The sequence below is a fragment of the Lagopus leucura genome, unplaced genomic scaffold, assembly GCF_019238085.1.
Source record: "Lagopus leucura isolate 7727_CA_CO unplaced genomic scaffold, USGS_WTPT01 Super-Scaffold_100002, whole genome shotgun sequence".
NCBI classification, from domain to species: Eukaryota; Metazoa; Chordata; class Aves; order Galliformes; family Phasianidae; genus Lagopus; species Lagopus leucura.
In genome coordinates, this window is record NW_024962263.1 from 86900063 (window position 1) to 86923556 (window position 23494).

The 23494-nt window shown below is 39.8% G+C and overlaps 1 protein-coding gene across 3 annotated transcripts in view; it reads right to left on the bottom strand.

Moving 5' to 3' along the window:
• Positions 1-23494, bottom strand: part of TRAPPC9 (trafficking protein particle complex subunit 9) — a 469613-nt gene that overhangs the window by 142790 nt on the left and 303329 nt on the right. Inside the window, exon 22 of one of the 3 annotated variants that reach the window (XM_042869463.1) lies at positions 7937-8055. The exons of the other annotated variants lie outside the window; for them this stretch is intronic. Coding sequence (XP_042725397.1) covers positions 8051-8055 — 5 coding nt within the window. The 3' untranslated portion in view covers positions 7937-8050. Of the gene's footprint in view, positions 1-7936; positions 8056-23494 lie in introns of those variants that run through there. 3 annotated transcript variants of the gene reach the window in all.

Here is a 23494-nt window from a genome sequence, read left to right on the forward strand (position 1 = left end):
TAGACATCTATTTGGAATAAGCCAGTAAACACTTTTTATGCTAAAAAAAAGTTTGTCTCCTTTTTCTTCTGCAGAAGATATCGAGTAAGGAATCTCGTGGTGACTCGCTTCAAGAGAAGCAGATGGATATTTCTGTTCTGATTATTTGATGTTGTCATACACACCGGTGCTGATTAACTATTACTGCTTAGCATATGAAAAGACAAAGTCCAGAAGTGCAGCCCTTTCATTACTTCGCCAGTTCATATGTACTTTAAACAAATAATTAAAATAATTCCTGCATCCTAATGGCGATAGAAATGAAAGAGTAATCATCAGTTTATGGGCCTCATTATGCTCACCCAGCATATATGCTCATATCTAGAATGAGATGAGATGAAGGGTAAAATCAAGGAAACATTTTCCCTTCTTTTAGAAAATGGTGCAGAAGGAAAGCAACAGCCAAGGCAAGTTTCCCCTTGCTCATCCAACTTGAAGACAGCACATGTACATACACACATACACACACTTACCAAAAATAATCCTAAAATGTTTTTCTCTTCTGCCTCTGTCTTTCTCAATTAAATTATACAGTTCTGTAATAACATCAAACTAGTATGATAACACGTCCCAAAAATTCACAGAATTACACCTATGTAGATAATACTTCAGATAGAACCATAGAGTCACAGAATGGCTTGGGTTAGTAGCGACCTCAAAGCTCATCGAGTTTCAATATCCCTGCTGTGGGCAGGGTTGCCACCCACCAGACCAAGATGCCCAGGGCCCCATGCAACTGATCTTGAACACCTCCAGGGATGGGGTGTCCACATCCTCTTCAGGCAGCTTATGCCAGGACCTCACCAAACACCGAGTAAAAAAATCCCACTGACATCTAATCTAAATCTCCTCTCTTTTAGTCTGAAACTATTCCCCTTGTTCTATCATTATCTACCTGGGTAAAAAGTTGATATAATTCCTTTTAAGTACTGGAAGGCTGCAAGGAGGCTCCCTGCAGCCTTCTCTTCTTGAGGCTGAACAAGCCTAACTCCTTCAGCCTGGCTTCCTAGGGGAGGTGCTCAGCTCTCTGATCATCTTCATGGTCCTCCTCCGGACCTGCTCCAAAAGCTCCGCGTCTCTCATGTTCTGGAGGCCCCATGAATTTAATGCAACACAGTAATAACAAAAAAATATCTAAATGAGAATATAATCAGCTGAGTTATATTCCCCTGGAAAGATTAAAATATGTAGCAGGCAGTTATCTCTTTGGGAATGCAAAAAGAGTGGTATTGTTGAACAAATCGATACAAGCTTTATTGGAGCTGCAGATTAATTTATTGCCTCGCCTTCATTTCAACCCATTCTAACCAGATGGGCCTACATTCATTTTGAGCTTCTGTTGGTAGAGGTGACAGAAATAGACACAGAATATTAAGATCTTCTGAAAAGTGAGAAGGAAAAGCCATATTCAGAAAATGTTACGGTGTAAACAGAGCACCGTGATTAGTATCTCTGTTATGCCTTCAAAGTACTTTATTCAGAAGATTTTATGGCACCTGCCCCATCAGCTTACTAACGATATAAATCTGAGCCTTACAGCTCAGAAGCCTGAAAGGACATCTGGGGCTGGAACCAGACGCTCTTGGAGACCCCTTCTAACCCAAGTCATTCTATGGCATGGCTCCCAAAGACCTTGAAAAGACACAGCCATTCATGGCCAAGTGATCACCACACAGCTTTTGTGCTCCTTACATCACAGACATGCGGAATACTTAATTTCTTGTACACTAAGCTGATGCAGCGAGGACAAGCACTTTCTGAAGATGACTCAGCACCGGCTTGCTGGGGAAAGATGTTCTGATATTCCAGTGATGACAGGTATATAAAGAGTGCGCACAGAGGTATTCACATCATATATAAAGAAATAAAGTGAAGCATCTAGAACAAGATTAAATGACCAGATTAGACAGACAGCAGACTCTATTTTTAAAGTTCCAATAATAACCACCTATGAGAAAACAAAATAATAGTACTTCAGGAGATGAAAACTCCAACCAGCTGTCCGGTGTGCTCCTGAACTTAAGGGACACTGACAGAATAGAATGATAATTTAAAAGACATTTTGATCACTGTTATATATATACTGGAAATTATAGCTTTCTTAATGAATTATCCATTGACAACATAATTCTGCTGTAATTCTGAAAGTACTGATTGGTGCTTTCTCCATTTGCTTTATGTTTTACAACTCATTATCCTAAGACAGGCTCAGGACTAACTATGTCTCATTTGGGCTGGGTTTGCAATGCATGAAATGCAGCAGTTGGGCTACAAGGAGACATATCAAAATAAGAGATGCAATTGCATACAACAGTTATTTCTTCTCACAGATTTCTTCTCACAGCATTCTGGATGTTACCCCTATTCTCAGTTGGATTTTATGCATTTATTTTACTACTTGGAGAGCCTGCAGAGTCTAAAGAAGGGGCAAAATAAATGAGGGGAGGAAAAAAAAAAACCCTCTTTCCACGCTCAACTGCTAAATTCTGAACTTCTGTTTCTGTTCCTTGGAGACAAGCAGTTGTATTTCTGGTTTTGCAGAAGCAGCTCAGAAACGTGTGAAATACTAGACATGACTGGACAACATCCATGCAGCTCCATGCTGTATTTTCATCTCTCTCTTTTCCCATACAGAACAGAAGGCCTCTCGCAGAGCTCAGGGGCAGGTGATTGATGCCAGGCAAAGTGCAAACCTCGCTGGTCCCGTGACACAAGCTGAACAAAGAATTAGCAAACCCGCAGTCCTGAGTGGCGAGCACCTTGCAGGGCTTTCTCCTCCTCTTCCAGATGGATTAATCTTTAAAGATAACTTGCTTTTCTTTTCCAGCGGGGAAAGAGTGGGGACAAGACTTCCAAAAATAGGCTAGCCTGTCACAACTGCTAACTGTCACACAGAACTGAGATCGGAGCTGATCTCCTGGGGAGGTGGCTGAGAACAGAAGGGAGTAAGGAAGGAGAGAGAAAGAGTAATTCCTCTTTCCATAGCACAGTCAGAAAGAAAATGAATAGGCGACCTGTGATCAATCGCAAGTAATACAAAAGCCAAAAACCAGTCATTCCAAGCAAAACTACATAAATGTATCAGTTTACCATCAATTATTAGCAAAAGTGCTGTATTGTAGAGCATCAAAGCTGAAGCCCAAATGTACTCTCTGTCCAAGGTCTCACGGGGACAAATGCAAGATTATTGCCTGTTTAAACAAATTGACCCAGCAAATTAAAGCAAAATGCTCCCTTTAAATTCAATTTTCAAATGCTGTTCTAAAAAGGCTCCTGTCCATGTGGCTTCTGCAGCAGACAGACACGCTGAAGTCACAAGATGATTAGGAAAAAAATATGCTCAGCCTTTTATGAGATCAGGTACTACCCAGATTAAATAAACAAAAGGTTACGTAGAAAAAAATATAGAAATAATCCCACTTAAATCTGAGCAAAAATGTGCTCAGCGCTGAACAATTAAACTTACAAGAGAAATAGAAGGAAAACCTACAACTGCATCATTATTAAATGGACAAGAGCATAATCTCATTCTGCTGTGATCTTAGCCCTGTGCATCTAACACATTCATTTTATTAAGAGGTCTGAAGCAGAATATTTGAAAACAGAAATCTTATTAAGAAAGTCTTCATCATCGTTGTTGGCATTTTTCCTTCCCGTTGCATGAAGGAAATGCATTTTTACTGTATAATCTTTGCCAATAATGGACTGATCTTTTTTCACTGCCTGCCTTAGTCACATGTTGCTGTGGAACACTAAAAATGCACTGTTAAACTGCAGCACTGGGTTTTTTCTGATGCATCTGTGTTCAACGCTGATAACGACATCTCGGCATCAGGCAAAAAAAGAAAAAAAAGAAAAAACATAAAACTGGATATTGTCACTAATCCATGAATTTAATTTCCCTTGCTTACTATCAGACACCAGTAGGTTTTGTTGCATGAAACGTTGATTTGTGAGTTGTGGCACTGAGGGCCGAGGTTTGGGGAGCATGGTGGTGATGGGCTGATGGTTGGACTAGATGATCTTCGTGGTCTTTTCCAACCTTAATGATTCTATGATTCAATAAGACTGAGATATCAACCAGTGAAAATTATTCAATTTTTTGAGTGCTGACCATACCTGGAGGTCCTACCAGTGACATCATCGTGATTTGAGGTGCTGGTTCCCAACAGAATTAACACAGCCTCTGCCTGAAGGTCATCTCTTTCCCTGTCTTCAAGGTGCTGTTTCATATATACTCATGCTTAGCTTTATCACAGTAGCTAAATTCTGTTATTGCTTGAAGCCAATATAAAGAGTTGTTTTGCTTCAACAGTGAATGTTTAGTACAAACCCTATTTATTTACCATTCCACGTGGGTAAATGCTTTAGTGCTGTGCACCAAGTGGTGGCAGCTCCCATACCTTGAACCACTCAATGTCTATTATAATCCATTAAAATGAGGGTGATTTTATAAGGAACAGTGATGAGAAATGACACTGTCAACAGACACCAGCATTAAAGTTATCATAGATAACCAGGGGCTCTCATACTGCTCTATTGTGTTTTTCATCCCCTTCAAACTGCAAGTATGCAAATGAAAGCCTACTTAAAGAAATAAATTAATAGCCAGTGACCAATTTTTGTTCATTACGCTATACAACACACTTAATTCCTGAAGTCAGAGTCTGAAAACTAGCACAAGAGAAATGCAAACATGGTTGTGGTATCTTCAAACCAAGCCCTAGCCCACAGCCTTGTATGTTCAAATGGTGTTTATGAGAGATTTTATTAGAGTTTTTGTAGGGCTCATCCATATCATGAACAGGTACAGAAATAACCATTGGAAAGAATTTATTAATAACATGCATGGCAACTTCCTGCAAGCCAAAAGACTGCAGAGAAAACTCACTCAGACCACAAAAGAGTTGAGGACAAAATAAAAGTTTCCCCTGGATACAAAATTAAAGATCTCCTGCATAAGAGTTTCTTCTTATACTTCCCCTGGAGTATAAGAGCATCATCTGAGAACAGAACTAGAGTCAGAGGGTAATTATTTTGTCATTGAGAAGTGGCTTTAGGATTAACACAGGCTCAATCCTTGGGTAAACACAGATGTTTGGATGGCAGCATGTAGGTGTGTTGATATTGTTTTCAGATACTAACACTTTCTTAATAAATGCAGGTTAGAGGTTACACTTACAGAGGTTCCCATGGCAGTGATTTCTGGTCGTCATTTAACAAATTAAATCAGACAAATCCAGTCATGATTAGACCAACTCTTAAGTACTCTGCTGTTTTTATGTTAAGGATACTCATGAAATATTGCTGGACTACTAAAAAGAAGAAAAGATAAAGCCAAGGATTTCTAATAGATGAGTTGTAAGAGATCAAATCGCTAAGCCAAACAATTTGCACAAAGTGGGGCATTTGGAAACAATGACAGCAGTTACTTCCCTGAATTGAATCTACTTAAACATACTTCTTTCAGCAGATGGCAAAGAAAAAATAAGTAATGTACAACATGGCCACTTTCTAACTTCTCTCCTGAAATACCTTGGCAGCCTCAAAAACTGGCACACTCTATGACTTTAGGGACCAATACTCCCCAAGAATGCCACATTATATGGTCACCCTAATGGAAGAGACAGAGACAACAAAAACTCCTTTGCAGTGGGGAAGTGCAACCTCTTGATTCCACATTTCTAGATGGAAGAGTGGGATTGGAACAACAGCTCTGGCATACTAAAGTTGGACTGAAAAATAAAAAAACAAAACACCTCTTTTAGTTACTTTCACAAGTTAAATGGAAAGACTTGCCAAATTGCTTGGATACCAATGTGCATTTACCAAATCAAAATACTGATTCATTGCTCTTCACTGGAACAAGCTGCTGGCTATTACAATTTGCCAATTGTCTGCTCCCACCTTTCCATTACTGAGATAGTAATGCATGTATCACAAAGGTTTTGAGAAAGTGACAAAGATTTTTGGCTACTGATAAACAGTGCTGCACAATTTACAAGACCAGAAGGTTATTTCAAGACAAAACTGCCATGAAACACCATCATTTAAATAATGAATGGCTGTGCTTGCTTGCTTATTTTCTTTCTCCTAAAATAATTTTTCTTGCTTTCTGTCAGTTGGCAACAAATACATCTTAACATTTGCATTTCAAGCAAGAAGACAAATTCAGACAGTTGCTCCAAAAGGACTGGAAAATGTGTTGTAAACTGTATGATATGTACAAACCTATCAAAGATGCCCAAACTTAGCCAGACAGGGGACGTATTAGTAGTTTGTCAGAAGCTCAGGAGGAACCTTAATTTTGCTTAAGAGAGTTTGGAATTGCTCTTCTCTTCCATTTGGAAACACTGCTTCTTTTCTTTTCTTTCTTTCTTTCAATCACCAGCAGTCACTGTGGAAATCGCAGGCAAAGTATTCAGGCCAAGAATGCCCATCCCCTGCAGGCATTATTAAAGAGGTCCAATTTTTCATTATTATTCAGTGTAATTATGTGAACCAAAAACTAGCTCAAATACAATCGGTGTTTAAGCTTGCAAATAATTAATACCTATCTGAGACTTAATCAAAAAGGAGTATGCACACATATTGGACAGAAGGAAAAAAGTACCCAAACCACAGTTTTTGTACGGGCCTTTGGCTATGAGTTGCCTATGAAGTCATGCTCAAGCATTCTGCCTGGTTAAGTTTGCTCTCTCATGGTCTCAAAATTTATCTTATTTAGAAACTGTCTCAACTGATTTCTCCTGGTGGAACATGGACATTTGCCAAAGAATACCCAAATCTGAAGGGTATTAGCTGCAGGGTGCTCTGCCTCCTTCCCAAATGGAAAGCACCACAGGGTAAGCCTCCCACATCATAAAAGCTACCTCCAAGGCAGCTTCACCACCTTGCCTTATCAAGCTAGCAATAAAAGAAAACACAGTGAGCAAAACCGCACAGGCAAACACCTGGATTTTTACAACCTAAGATCATAGATGATTCTAACCACTGTCTTGCCACCACGTAAGATAACCATATAAACCATGACATATATTGGCACTTGAAATAACAGTGTGCTATAAATAATAAATATAAGGCATAAAATAATCACAGAATCATAGAATGGAATCATACAATCACCAAGGTTGGAAAAGACCTCTAAGATCATGCAGTCCAACCTATTACCAATATTTCCCCTCTAAACCATGCCCCTCAGTACAACACCTAAATGTTTCTCAAACACCTCCAGGGATGGTGACTCAGCCTCCTTCCTAGGCAGCCCATTCCAGTGCCTGAGCACTCTTTGATGGAAGAAAATTTTCCTATTTTTTTCCTAATGTCCAACTTGAACTCACTCTAGAAAATTGGACATGCAAATTATGCAATTCTAAATGCAGGCACCCATGGATGTATATACATATATAGAGACCATATGAACCATACAGCACAGCTGGTTTCCAGTTTTAGATGCTGCAATGCTTGGTGGGTGCTTTTAGAGAATGTTTGCATTATTTTATCCCTTTGCCTCTAAAACAGGATCTCTGTGAAAAGAAATAAAATACACCAAGGGTTTAACTATTTTTTTTTTCCTCTGGCCATTCAGCAATTCCTCAGAGAATTATTGTTCATTGCATTCAAAGAAACAAAATAAATCCGCCACAGCTAACTACTAAGATCCTTCCATCCCTAAATAAATCCTAACTGTTGCCCATGTCCAACACAAGAGAATACTAAAAAGCAAAGCCACGGTCATTCAGGTTACCTTGAATTTTACACAAAGAGAATGTTAGAAGGACAGAAGAAAGCCACTAAGATATTTTATTGAGGAGTTCTCCAGATGAGCAAAAACAAAATAGAGGAAATCTAGATGCAAGAAAATAGATTTTTCACCCGTTTTTTTGTTTTGTTGTTGTTTTAAATGATGCAATATTTTTATTATATATTAATAGATAGGAAGATTGGTCATCTTCTATTGGTAGAGGGTGTACAAGGTGACCTCCAGAGATCCTCTCCTTTCCAGCTGAAATTATTCTATGGAAAAGAAATTAGTAAATTATAGGTTGAAGCAAAGATGCTAAATCCCTACTGCAAAAACATCTTCCTATATCCTTGAATAATTTATAGCAGCATGATGCAAGTCACTCTAAGAGAATCTCTGTCATGCTCAAAGATTCTATGCATTCAGAATTTTCCATGTTTTGTACCTTAAGATCTTCTTTTTATGTACAAAGGCAATGTTTCAGTTTTAAAAAGTCTTTCACAAGATCATTTCAAATGGGCAATTCTAATGGTCTTTCAAACACAGCTCCAGGAAGAGATTCAACTTACATAGCTTGAAGCAAAAAAACTGAATTTACTGGCAGCAATTTTCCCCTTATGCTCCATTTTATTCCAGAATATAACATTAATTCAAAAGGACTGTAAGTTCAAAAAATTAACACTAACATCTATTCCTTCTACCTAATAATAGTGTTAGAAAAAGATGAAAGAATTAAACTACAAAACCAAGCCGCATGCAAATACTCTTTGCATTTATGTCTGTAAGGATATGTTAATCCAGTGACTTTTGGCTACATTTTCCCTCAAAATCTGAAATAAATAACAGGACAAAATGGCAAGATACAAAATAATCTTCCCTAAACTGTGATATTCCACCAGGATAACAGAGATACCATCCCCAAACAACAGTTACTGAAAGAAACAGGCAGAAAGCAATCATGTCATTCAACTCAGTGGACTGAAGCCATCACTATAGATAGCTGCAGGACCTAAGAGATGACAGAGCTGGGTGTAAGGCTCACACAGCTGAGGCTGTACCCAGCACCTCAACCAAAACAGCACATAAACCCAACGCATGCAATAAATCCTCCCTTGGGGTAAAAAACAGTTGGGTGTCTGTGTATATGTATATTTATACAAATACGCCATTAATTATAGGCAAAAAAAGATCCTTCAAAATCACAGAATCATAGAAAATTATAGAATCACAGAATCATAGAATGGCCTGGGTTGAAAAGGACAATACTGATCATCTAATTTCAACCCCCCTGCTATGTGCAAGGTAACCATCCACTAGATCAAGCTGCTGAAATCACTATAAAATTTTCAGAGCTTCCAGTTCTTCATTGCTTGTTGCCTTTTTCTACTCCTGTGAAAAATAAAAATGAAAAAAAAATGACAGTACTGATGCTAAAACAATTTTTGCCTGAGAAATTAGAAATACTGGCAACCAGGCGGTGAGTATTCAGTCAGCAGGCCTCCATTTTAAACTGTAATCACTGGTATGCTTCACCAATGTATGAGGATACTGAAGTTGAGTGCTTGGCAGAGGAAACCCGATGCAACAAACAAACCTCAAGGAAAAGTTTATCAAGATAAATGGTGGAGTCACTGTCCCTGGAGGTGTTCACTGTCCCTGGAGGTGTTTAAGATACTTGTCAATGTGGTACTGAGGGACGTGGTTAGTGGGCATGGTGGTGATGGGTTGGTGACTGGACCGGATGACCTTAGAGGCCTTATCCAACCTTAATGATTGTGTGATTGCAATGTTTTAACACAGAGACAGAAATGTATTCCACTATTTAAGCTCTCTTGCGGGCTGCACATCTGAGGAAGACGATGGCATCAAATTCAGCAGCATCAAGTCCCAGATCATGCACCACACTCCTCCAAAGAATTGCTTATCTCTTTTTTCGTTCGGGTTCATAAATACTCCAATCTCAATGGCCTCAGAAGGACAACATAGGCGCAGACATTAAATATGCCCTCAGTACCTTGCAAGAATGCAGCAAGATGAGTGCCATGCAGAACACTAACCCTAACCCTAGCCCTAACCCTAACCATGTTACAACTTATTTTTGTCCTATTTTTTTTACCTAATCAATGAGTGAGTAGAGTGATTTTCTTCTCAGGATCTGGGCTTATTTTTAAAACATGATTAATGGACATAATGGAGAACTGGCTCTTAGACTTGACGGAGAATAAAAATTCAACCAAACATGCTCTATGTTAAAAAATGCATAAGTATAACTAGAGCAAAAACAAGGCAGTTCTATTCTGCAGTGTCATCTCAGGTCTACTCTAAGGCAGCATTAGCAAACTAAGATATATTTAGAAAAAAATAAGGTGGTGGTATACATCTGATGTGTTCAAAACCTCATAGGAATGGAACTAGGATCTTAAAAAGACAGTCTTTTATGTTCACCCCTGCTTCTCAGCTTTCTGAAACGTCAGCAACCATGGCTATCAGACATCTGCAGACTTATTTTCATCACCAAGAAATACCAAAAAGTAATATGCTTCCATCAAACTTAGTATTTCAAAAAGACAACCTTCATGTCCTTTGACATCAGCTATAGCAAGAGAAAGGTGCTCTTACCCACCCAACAGATTCAGGAAGTATAATTACCACTTCTTAACCCTCTCAGGACATTAAAATCAGGAGTTCATGGTAGGAAGGAGGGGCAGCACCAGTCTCAAACAACGTCAAGACAGTACTCTGAAGCAACAACTGGGGCAACACATATGATTTAAGAAGAAAAAACTATTTAGCCACTCTTAATTTGGAGCTAACAAAATGGACCAACAAACCAAAGTAACCCCCGTGAAATTTAAATGCTGTTCCGTGAGCACGGAGATGTGAACTTTGGTCACCTCCAAGCACATCACGGTTTCTTCCATCTCAGGCAAGCACAGTGTCTGCTGGATAAGAGGATGCTTGTCTGCTTTCTTCCACTCTCCCAGAAGAAGTGTCTGTAGCAGCTTAATTATCAAGTTACAAATAAACATATTCAGCTTGGTGCATACATTCAATTATAGATAATGAGCTGTAGACAAAAGCTACTGAACTATAACTGGTACTGTAAGAGCCAGTACACAACAAGCAATGATTAAATGATACGGACTGAGGACAAGAAAAGAAATTCTTATTCTTCCCTTGAAAAGCATGCAAAGCAAGGAGATTTTCTGGAGAAAATCTGACAAAGAGGTATTTCTTTATATCTATTATTTTCTCCAGTCTCATCCATTTTTTTCACTAAATTACAGTGAAAGTTCAAGTGGTACTCAAAATTTTCACTCTTTGTGTTGTCATTTCAGCAAGATGTTTACAAATAAAAGCTTATAGTGTTTGCTAACAGTTGAACTTCATAGTACCATGAGGATGTAATGCAGTACGCTATATACTTGCAAATAATATCTAAGAGAAAGGGAAGCCTGAAGGCACACTTTGTTAACTACAGTAGTTAGCTGTAATGATAAACTAAATAAACTCCAAATATAGAAAGCCAGGAAACACAGTCTTGCAGTGTGCCTTAAAGGAAATGAACATATCAAAAGTACAGACAGGAGGAATGAAGTCAGTGGAAAACTATGACGTCTGTCCAATGAGTCGGGCACAGATTGATCTTTTCCAGCTCCAAGACAATTTACAAATACCACATGTAGTGCTTTGAAAGCTATGAATGGCTGTGAAAATGTTTTGCTCCCTAAGATTTATGACATAAGGAGTGTTTCTTACATTACTCTTTTCTCTTTCCTTATAAACAGAGTTTTCATTTGCAATAGCATTCGGATTCAGGGGTTCCGCATGCAACTTTATCAGAAATAAGGTTACTTTATCACTTCAAAAATGGCTTTTGCACCATTCCATCTGAAAGGCTTGCTGTAATCCTTCATCCTGGAATTAGTTTCTTCAGATACTAAACTTAAAATTACCTGTAAATGTTAACGGTTGCTTCTTCTCACTGTCATTCTGGTAGTTTTAAGTTCATCATAATTTTTTAGCATTGGTCAAATAGTTCAGACTGCACTCATCCAATAGAACAAAACTAAAATCTCAAATGCTGACTCCACATATAACACAGCAAAACTAACAGCACATACGAGCAGAATGCTTACAGATCCCACAGGGCTTTTGCAAGGTGTGTTTCACTCTGTTGTCTACTGTTAGAGGAAAACTGATTGCTCTAACCATGACCTATGGCGGTCTTTAACAAGACCACAGCTATGACCTACAAGCATCTCAGTACGTGGCATGGCCAGCCCTGGCTTTACTGTGGTGCAGGGGAGCAAGAAACACTGGAAAACTGGATTTGAATTTCAAAGTCTACCTCTTCCAAGTCATCACAGTGCTGACAATGTGCTATAGCTAGAAGTGACAAGCATTCCTTTCAGGGTATGTGTAAACACGTTCCACCAGCAGCCAAGGAAAGTCCACCTCAGACAACATATGTTTTCCAGTAATCCTGGAGAACATTTCTTTGACAAAAAACAGTTGCTTTCTTGTCAATCAGCCCAGCTGTATTGTATCAGATAGCCACAGAGTTGTTGAAACTACTGGTCCTTGAGTAACTGCATCAACAACACTTTCACTGCAGTCCACACACAGCTTTGTTGTGTCTACTCTACAAGCCATAGTGCTCTGCTTCCACGGGTCAAGTTGACTCTGTCCTTCTCATGACAGCTGATGGCTCTTGCACTGTATATGGACCCATATACCTTATTCAATCTGGCAAATTCTAAAACTGGCAACTGTCTGCCATCGTCCTGGTCTTAAGGCAGGGATGAATGACTTTCTCTTTGAAGATGCTTGACAGTTGCAATCCCAATGGTTACACACAGAGCAAAAGGCTGGGATAAGGCAGAGTATGATCAAATCAACAGAAAGTACAGTTTGGGGCAGAAAAAAAATGAATTTGTTGCATGGAAGCATACTACCCATTGATTACAACATACACAGCATCACGCATCAGACTTTTTGATCAGTGAGAACCAAAGAACTTTTAGCATGGGAGAGCTTTAGTGTTTGGATTCCTTTCTCCTATTTTTTGTAGTATGGGATTAAATTTATCTATTTGAATGATCTAGTTCTTTCTTAGCTGTGTCAATTTCCTGCTAATGCTCCAATCTCAGCAGCAGTGACGCTTGATGCTCAGTACTTTTGCCTGTTATGTACTTTCTGGCTTCCCATAAACTGAAATGCTCAAAATTCAGATGTCAGAGCTGGCCTTATCCAGGCTGCAATTAAACTCATCAATCAGTGATTAGCAATTAGAGAGCAGATAATCTGGCAGTTTTTCAAAGGATTGGAGCTTGGTCATTTGCATGACCTGGAGAACAAGGTTTTAGACTGAGTATTCAGATAACATTTGTCTGGAACAGGTCACCCACAGAATCTGCATGATCTCCATTCTCATAGACATGTATCACCCTCAAGGACCAATGCTATCTGACCCAATCTGCTTGCAGCAGCTCCTCTCTGAAAAGGAGATGGAAACAGATGACAACCACAGATCAAGCAGAATGTCTACGACTATGGATGTTTAAATTTTCATGAATATCTGCAACCAACATAAAAGAACAATGTCCACAGAAAATCATTCCTCCGGCATTCCACAAAAGGCCACTGAAAATGAATAGGTGTAACTTGGAAAGTCAGGAGAACAACACAAGTGGAAAAAACTCAGAGATCAATCCAACAGGTCTTCTGGCTCTATCACTGCAGTTCACGAAACCACTTCTTTTCTTTTTTCATGCCTCAGTCTCATCTGAAGGCTTAATTTCAATTCATCCTTTGCGCCAGCCACATTTAGAACCTGTTACAGGATGAGCTAATTGCAATAACTCCATCACTGTATAGAATATTTTGAAAATGTTAGCATACTCCAAAAGGAAAAGAAAAGCAACCCACAGACTTGCTACTCTAAATACTGTGTAAGTACATAAAACTAAAATTGATATATAATATTCTCATTCCAATATAATTGACAAGTCATTTTAAATAAACTACTGTTATAACTCTAGGAACATTTGTGCTTTAAACAATTGCTGTTCCCAAGAAGGTTGCACAGCTTTTTTTCTTTCTCGTTTCTTTCATGTAACATAAATAAGACAGAAAAACAATGTATCTCCTTGTTTCTTTCATGTAACATGAATAAGACAGAAAAGCAATGTATCTCCTCAATGAAATTTCAGAATAAATTCCGTTAAGTCCCCCAAAAGTAAGACACAGATGAGCACATGAAAGCTCTGAAGTACAAATGTATTTCCTGAGGCAAGCAGCAATGGGCAGAGATTGCAAAGATTCTTGTTTAAATTATTTTTCTTGTGCTAAAATCTGGTAGTCATCGACAAACTGTGCAACAGGAATACTGAAAACTCTTCCTCCAGTCTCACTAATTATCTCAACTTCATTCTACTTACAAACAGCTTTTACCTGTGCATTGCCTCTGATGTATCAAAGAATAAACAAACAAAAAAACAACAATAAACAAGCAAACAAAAAACCCACAGAAGTAGTAGGAGCTATGGCAAACCAAGGTGGTATCTATCTCTCTATAAATAACATACGATGGTAAATAGAAGCAGCAAGCACCAAAATAGTGCATCTCTCCAAGAAATGCACTTTCACTCCTAGCCAGTTTCATAGTTGCACAACGTACTTGTAGAAGAGAGAATTACTGTAAGGAGTGTTTGAAAACTCACGTGATGTATTTGAGACTGAATTCTTAGCAACAGGATCACTATTGACCAGAATAAGTCTCCAGCTGCTGGAGCAAGCTGATGTTTGATGCAAACACTTTGAGGATGAAACACATTTATAAATGAGCTTCAAAACCTCTAAAGCTGTGTGGAACCAAAAGCAAAAGAGAGATGCAAAAGCTGAGGGATGTGCAACAAGAAGTGAAATGAGATGCAAACAGGTAAAGTTTGTTGTATTTGCATGGAGTCACAGACAGGTCTGCAGAGACTTGAAAAAGGTAAAGAACTGTTTTCCTCCTGGTATTAAGAAATGGTCCTGGTGAGGAATCTACATGCACTGAACTGCGAACAAAACAGAGCTATAATGCATGCTGATGGCCACATAAACAAAGAAAGGAAGTGATTAGCTAGAGAGCTGAAATGTTAGCAAAGCAGAGGATGTAAACCTTGACTTCAACAGGCAAGAGCTGAACAGAGCTTTAAAGATGAAGCCAAAGGCCCTGATATCTGATAAGGTGATGAACTAGCAACTATGGATGATGTGGATGATATAATCAAGTAAATGATGAAAGAACGTCACCTCAGTAGAATCACAGATTTTGCTTGAGTTAGAAGGGACCCTTAAAGGTCATCTAGTCCAACTTCCCCGCAGTGAACATGGATCCCTACAGCTCAATCAGGTTGCTCAGAGCTCCCTCCAGCCTGACCCAGAATATCTCCAAGCGCAGGGTGTCTACCACATCTCCGCACAACCTGTTTCAGTGCTTCACTGCCCTTACTGTAAAACACTTTTTCATTATAATCAGTCTAAATATCCCCTCTCGTAGTTTGAAACCATTTCCCCTTGCCCTACCAGCACGGCCTCTGGAGACTTTCGATGTGAGGCTGGATCAGGTTGCTGCCTGGGCAATCTGATTTAGCTGTGCATGTCCCCATTCAATGCAGGGGAGTTGGACTAGATGAACTTTGAAGGTCCCCTCCAACTCTAAGAATTCTATGATTCTTTCTTATAGCCACCCTTTAGATACTGAAAGATACCACTATCAGGTCTCCTTGGTGCTTTCTTTTATCCAGGCTAGAGCCCCAACTCTCCCAGTCTGTCCTCAGAGAAGAGGTGTTCCATCCCTTGGATCATTTTTGTGCCCCTCCTCTGAACACACTCTATCAGGTCCACGTCTCTCCTGTACTGAGGACTCCACATCTGGATGCAGTACTCCAGGTGAGGCCTCACCAAAATAGAGGGGTAGGATCACTTCCTTTACTCTGCTGACCACATATTTTTTGATGCAGCCTAGGATACTTTTGGCCTTCTGGGCTGAGGGCACATTTCTGTCTCATGTCTAGCTTCCCATCCACCAGCACCTCCAGGTCCTTTTCAGAAGGGCTATGCTTCATCCTTACGTTTGTACTGATAGTGGGGGTTGCTTAGACCCAGGTGCAAGATCTTGCACTTGGATTAATATTCATATGATTTCAGAGAGGGCCCAAAGTCCTCAAGGGGGTTGTTGAATAGTACTTATGAGCACCTGAGGGATCCTACCGTGAATCTCTGCAATAATGTAAATTAATTTGCTAATGTGTTTGTCGTCCTTCCTTCTGTCTTGTCCACAGTGCCTGGGAAATACACTGAATTCAGATCATTCCAATTAGCCAACACTGAATAAAAATATCTGAGATATATTTTTATATCTGAGTAAGTATCTTGAGATCAGGCAAGACCTTTGGTAGCTTGTTGTAGTGGAGCCACAGCACATTCCGAATGAGGAATGAAAGATCTTTAACAGCCTCTGGTTAAATAACACACAACAGTAACTTCACAAAACCACAAAGGCCAAAAGCAAAATGCACATGTGAAACAAGTTAATGTTACTCCCCTTGAACTCATCACTTGATTTCAGCTTAGCTGAAGCCATGGACCTGATTTCAGCAGTGTGAAGGACACTGGGAAGATGAGTTGCTGTCAGAGGGATCTGCAGACCCAAGCAAGCTTTGTAGGAGACTTCAGGCTCAGCCAGGAAGAAGCGTGGATCTTTGCAGTCTGTGCTGCAAGGACATTTAACTCTCTTTCCTCCTGCATGAGTCGCCTGGAACTGCATTTCATTGACTAACAAAAACCACTAGGCATGGGCTAACAGGGAACACAACTGCAAGCCATATCTTAGGCTCAGGAGAACTTGGCGTGACCTTCCAGATGAGTTCCTCAGAGCCAGGCAGGTGGACAGATGTACACTATGGGTCATGATCACAATTTTGCATATGGTTCATCTTTCAAATACACAACTAACTTGGTTAACACTTCCTGTAACAAATCACACCTCCTGAAGTCATTTGACAGCTTTGTCAATCTTCATTTTATCTATTCTGCTAAAAATAAGAAATTGTCTGCATATTTTTCAAGTAGTTTGGCCACAAAAGAAATCCACTTAAATAATCAGCAGTGAGATCTTTCCACTGGTACACATGTATTATTCATTTCTACAAAATCTCAACAGCTTGCTTAACATGCCAGGGCTTCTCTAACTTTCCACAAAAAGGCTGACAGAGAACTTTTTTTCCATTTTTAAGAACATACAAATTCAGTTTAGTTCATGTGCTAAAGGTCTTAAGCATAACAAATCATGGGAAAATCCATCAGATGAAAGTTTGACTGATGATTTCTCAGTTCATCACAGAACCATAGATTCTCTCTATTGTTAGAAATGGATAAACTTGTTTGCATTTGCACTTTCCCTGTTCCATGTGAATAAAAGATAAAGTAACTCAAATAAAATGCTGACCTTCTGTTTGCAAATGATTTAAAAGTCTATCATATAAGATAGTAAAAACATTCATCTTGCTTCAAAAGGCATAAATTTAAAATGGAAAAATCCTTATAGGAGTATGTCAAATACTGCAGAGTGCTACCGCAGAGGAAGGGGAAGGAGAGAGAAACTTCAGCCTGTTATTTGGGGCAATAGGCTGGGTACAGGGATCTTTTTCAAGGACAGGCCTGCTGTGGAAGATAAACCACCACATTATATGCTACATCTCACTCTCTTGGAGGTCACAGAATCATAGATTCACAGGATGGCTTAGGTTGGAAGGGAACTTACAGAACATCCAGTTCCAACTCCCTGCCATGAGTTTCAACCCACCAGATCAGGCTGCCCAAGGCCTCATCCAGCCTTGAACACCTCCAGGGATGGGGCATCCACAACTTCCCTGGACAGCATGTCAGCGCCTCACCACATGCTCAGTAAAGAATTTCTTCCTTATATCTAATCTAAATCCTCCCCATTTTAGTTTACAACCATCCCCTCTTGCCCTGTCACTGATCAGATCACGTTTCCCTGATCTCATCTTCTAAAAAGCTTAAGTCTGGATTCTAAGGAAGTTGACTTAACAGTTTTATTCTTATCTCTTTCTTTCTTTTTTTAATTCCAAACAGCTACTTCTCATTGGCCATCAATAATGCAAGATGTCTTTGATACAAAAATTCCTTTAATTCTATTACAAAAAGTGAACATTTCTTTGTGTTATTATATTGAGTTACAAATATGGCACTATATGTAACTACATCACTGATTCCAGCAAAGAAGCCCTTCAGTGACAGCTCAAAGTGAAGGCAAGAAAAATACAGTATCCCAAAAAATCAGAGTTGGGATTTCTGGTTCTTCAGTTACTTATTGACCAAGTTTTTAAAAATGTATTAGGAAAAAAATAAATAAATTAATAAAAATCTCCTTTTGAAACCATTGCTGAAATTGTTATTGAAGCTATTTTTAGTTTATAAAGAGCTCTTGTTGATTTTAGGCACATCCTTACAATATTAGACATATGGGCAGGAACATCTTTTTATCACATGTGACAGTGCAGGTCAGACCCCAAAGAAATATGTTGTGAAGAACATATCAGTAACAAGAGTAATTGGGTCTACCACACACCTTGAGAACTGTCAAAAATGCACTTGTTTAATAAAAAAAACCACAGACTTTTAAAGTATGACTTCAGACGTTGTTCAGCATTGCCCCATATGTCCACTCAACTGCCATTTTTAAACCCTGAGGATATATTTAGCAGAGCATACATCATCCCACTGTCGTCATTTCATCAAACAAAGCAAAACACAGGATCATGCTAAATGATGCGTCCTCAGCTTGTGTCAAGAGCACAGCAGAGAAAGGACTGCAATACCAATGAAGTTTAAAAAGCAGCCAAATAAGCTAAAGAAATACGCAGAAGATGGCACAATAGATATCAGTGGATTTGAATTACAAAGTCAAGAATAAATGGAAACATAAAATACGCTGACATAAGAACTATATCTGTTCCCTACTAATCTCTGTTCCCCTGCCATTCGCATCAGGAACCATCTGATCTTTCAAGTTTCTGCATGCATGATGAGCTCTTGGCTACAGCCTGGGTTGGTGCAGCCAAATCTTTGCAATTCCACCTGGGCACAACAGAATGCACGTTATCACTTCCGACTGGCACAATTTCCTATACCCAGAGTGACCCCACATGAGAACTATATGCCTCATTACATCAGCCAAGAAATTAATGTAAATCACCAGCACAGCTTACTGCAGTCTCGGTAAAAGCCTGAATTCCATTACCAAAATTCAAAATGACAGAAAAGGTTTGGGAGTTTGTTTTGTACTTAGCAAACAATAAGATTTAACAGTTTTGGCTAGGAACTGCAGATACCTTTTATTACTGTGTACTTGATGTCCACCACAAGAACCCATTTGTTCATCTCACTTCCAGCTAAAATTATCTTTGTGATGCTGAGCCCTTCGATGCATGGTCAATCATGCTGCACTGGCTTGGAAAGGAAAATTTCCCCCATGAGGTGGAGTGCAGGGAGCAAGCATCATCCTTTTCCTACCACAAAGGAACACGAGAAAACTACTGACTGAGTCTGTGCTGAGGGGTAGTACTGAAAAAGCTGTTTCTTGGCTTGTGACCACAAAGCATTGAAAGTACACTGCAGGGCGTTTTACCCAGTGTTTAGGTAGGGTATAGAAAGTACTTAAAGACACACTCCAGAGAGAGATGTAACCATTTGATACTAATAGTCAAGCATCAGGGAGTATTTTTTAACAGTAATAATCCACAACTATAGCTTGTCTTTATGTTGAACAACATAAGCAAAAAGATCATTAAGGAAAACAACAGCGTGGTGAATTGGTTTTAAAAATGAGAGTTTGAAAAGGAAGTGGAGCTTGGCCACCACTTTGCACAGGGCAGGGAACAGAGGTACAGCGTTTTCAGTGCACACCCCAGACCAGCTCCATTTCCCATGCTGGTTTGATCAATGTTTGAATCTACAAAGGCATTTCCAAAAGCAATGCCAAAAGCCACTGGAGCAAACAGAAGTGCTGAAGCCTGGCTCCCTGAGGCCACCATGTGCCCCTGCTGCTGTACTCCTCTCCATCACAGGGTCACCTTCACAGAAGAAAAATGAACAAGTCCTGGGGTTAATTTCTACTTAATAATAACAAACATATAACAAAACAAACACAAAAATATAACAAGTTCTTACCTTGAGAAAATAAACAGGACAATGGTACAAGACAATAACACTTCTGAAGTGAAATATCACCCTGTTGACTTTCCAAACTGACAGTGTTTGTGGGACCAACGCTCAATGAAAGTTTTCCATCTCAGTCTGCCCCCTCTCACTGTGTTGGCAATTTCTGTACAATGTAGTAAAGAAAGAAGTGAAGGCTTCAGGGGTGAAATATCTGAATTTCACTTGGAAGGAATCAACAGTGCAAACAGGGTGAGGAGCAGCAAATCTTTGATAGGAGAAAAATGGTACATAGAGCAAAGAAATACTCTGCTAAGGGTATACTGCTGCAAAAACAAGCAGTAGTAGCAGCACTTGTGATACAAACTGATTATTCCTGCTACTGAACAACAGAAAATATGTAAGATTGAAAGCTAAACAATGTAGGCACAGTAGTCATTTGCTGTTCTTGAATGCCAGCTCCTTTAGGCAGCAAGGACAGAATTTAAGAACATGAGAACACATTCTGGGGAGTCAGACTGATGCCTGTGGCTTCAAACACAGAGTATGTTCACAGGAGAAAAGGCTGAAGGGCAGAATGTGCTTGAAAGCCTTTGGCACAACTTCTTTTTTCTGTAGCTCAAATGTTTGTATTTACAATTCAGAATGCAGAGATTTGCTATATAGATTTTTTTTTTTGCTACTCAGAATGTTGCTGCATAGAAAAATATTGTTTTAGAAAGTGAGTTGACTGAGACTGAATGCAAATGTTTTCTGCTCTTCCACTATAAAACTGAGTACTAAGAATAAAACACCGCAAGGTAAGAGCACAAGTACTGCATGCACCACTTGTCTTGTGTGCATGCACTGCCTATGTGTGTCACAGCATCAAGATGACTTGGATGTCTACCTCATTTTGGAAAGTGTTAAATACCTAAGATGTGGTCAGCTCTTCTGTCTCAGCTCCTACAAAGCAAGATTTTCCACGAGATCAGTTTTTTTCCTGGGTAACTGCTATCAGCTTTTTAGTGATCCCTGCACTAAAGGAGCCTCCATGTCATCAGTGACATCATTTTGAAGGCACTAATTGCTGTTGGGAGAAGTGCTGAGATGCACGTAAGGTTCTGCAAACAGATGACAGCAGTACTTACGTGCTCAGGTGAACACTTCATCTGTATTTAGACAATAAATACTCCCCTTATCTCACGGCAGTAGTTCAGAACCACATGTAGGATGAAAAACATCAGTCATTAATCCCTGTTTTTAACTGTGAGAATACATTTAGTGCTTTTGGTTCCCCTCTTGCACAACCACCTTGATGCCACTAGAAGATATCATTAAGGTAGTCTTTAGAATCACAGAATCATTAAAGTTGGAAAAGACTACTAAGATTACTTAGTCCAATCATCCACCTACCACCAATATAAGGAAAAAATCTTTCACAGTGAAAGTGGTGAGGCACTGGAACAGATTACCTAGTGTTGTGGTTGATGCCCCATCCCTGAAGGCTTTCAAGGTGAGGCTGGATCAGGCCCTGAGCAACCTGATCTAGCTGTAGTGTCCCTGTTCATTGCAGGGGAGTTGGACCAGATGGCCTTCAGGGGTCCCTTCCAATTCACAGGATACTATGATTCTGTGACTCTAGTATTTCCCTACTAAACCACATCCCTTAGTGCAATACCATTAAATTTCTTGACCACCTCTAGGGACGGTGACTCAATCACCTCCCCAGGCTTCCCATTCCAGCACCTAACCACTCCTTCAAAGAATTCAGTTAACCCAAATTTTTCCTAACATCCAACCTGAACCTCCCCTGGTGCAACTTAGAGGCCATTACCTCTATTCCTATCACTTTTACCAGACCAAAGAAGCTGATCCTCACCTCGCCACAACCGCCATTCAGGGAATTGTAGAGAGCCAGAAAGTCACCCCAAGCCTCCTCTTCTCCAGACTAAACAATCCCAGTTCCCTCAACCACTCCCCAGGAGACCTGTACTCCAGACCCCTCACAGCTTCAGTGCCCTTCTCAGGACATGCTCCAGGGCTTCAATGTCTGTAGTGAGGGGTCCAAAAACTGAACACAGCACTCAAGGTGTGGACTCACCAGAGCTGAGCACAAAGGGACAATCACTTCCCTGGTCTTGCTGACTGCTATCGGATGCCATATTTCCCATACAAGCTAGGATTCTGAGGTTCACATCTCAGTGTTGCAAATAAATCAGCCTCACCCTGATGCTCAGCCAGGCTTGGCAGGAACATTATATTGAGTCTATACGTGCAATACTTCCAGCCTCTTCAGTCTTATTACACCTGTTAATTCTCAAATCAGGTTTTGTTGACTTCCAGGTTTGTACATCTTTGGTTCTGCAAGAGAGGCTTCAAACAAGCATTTCAAAATGTTTCTTTCTTTTTTTTTTCCCCCAACAGAAAAAAAGGTCTCTACACACTTCAGGCATAAATGCCAGCAGGTAAGTACTCTTCTTTCCTTTCTTTGAGAGTTTCTCAGGCTATTGACTAAACAATTAATGCCAACATATCTACAATTTATAGGGACTTCTACTGAAACAGGTTCTGACACTCTTTGAACACTGCAAAGACTGTAAGGCAAACTACCTTTCCCTTCATTCTTAGAACCACCCTTATAAGAAAAGCCAAGGCTATTCTGCTGCATAAGCCATGCTTATGATGCACTGAATTTCACAGCTTGGGTTCAACATGCAGACTATGCCTACCTTTCTGTACAGAAATAATGGAATCATTAAGGCTGGAAAGAGCACTAAGATCATCTAATCCAACCACCAATCGATGTCTGTGACCGTTCTAAACCCTCAGTGCCACATCTCCAGGTTTCTAGAATGCCTCCAGGGCCACTGATTCCACCACTTCCTGGGCAACCTGCTCCAGAGCCTCACCACTCTTTCTGAGAATCAATTTTTCCTAATATCCTACCTGACACAGTCATACTTGAGAATTTCCATGTGTCCAAAAGTGAGTTAAAGCAGCCTGCTTCCTTGTTTCAGTGGCTAGTATTAAGTGGTGATTTTGGAAGAAAGCAGGAGGTTTCTGGGTGGATTTGGAAGCAAAGCACAGAATCATAGGGGTTGGAAAGAACCTCTGGGGATCACCAGGTCCAACTTCCTGCTAAAACAGGTTCCCCAGAATACATTGTATAGGAACATGTCCAGATGGAGCTTGAACATCTCCATAGAAGACAACTCCATGACCTCTCCAGGCAGCCTGTTCCAGTGCTCTGAAAGTCCAATATATTTGAGAAACTTTTAACTCTCACTTTGGCTTCCTGTGCAGGAAAATTTCAAGCTTTTAAAATAAAATTCAAAAGAAAAAATACATATTTAAGGATCCAAATAAATGTCCTGATAGTCTGAGGAATTGAGCAAATCCCAAAAAGTACAGTTTGGCACCATATCAGTCATCATTTCAGCATGAATTCACAAATAATTTCAGGAGGGTTAGGGTTTCTGTTTTGTTTTGTGATTT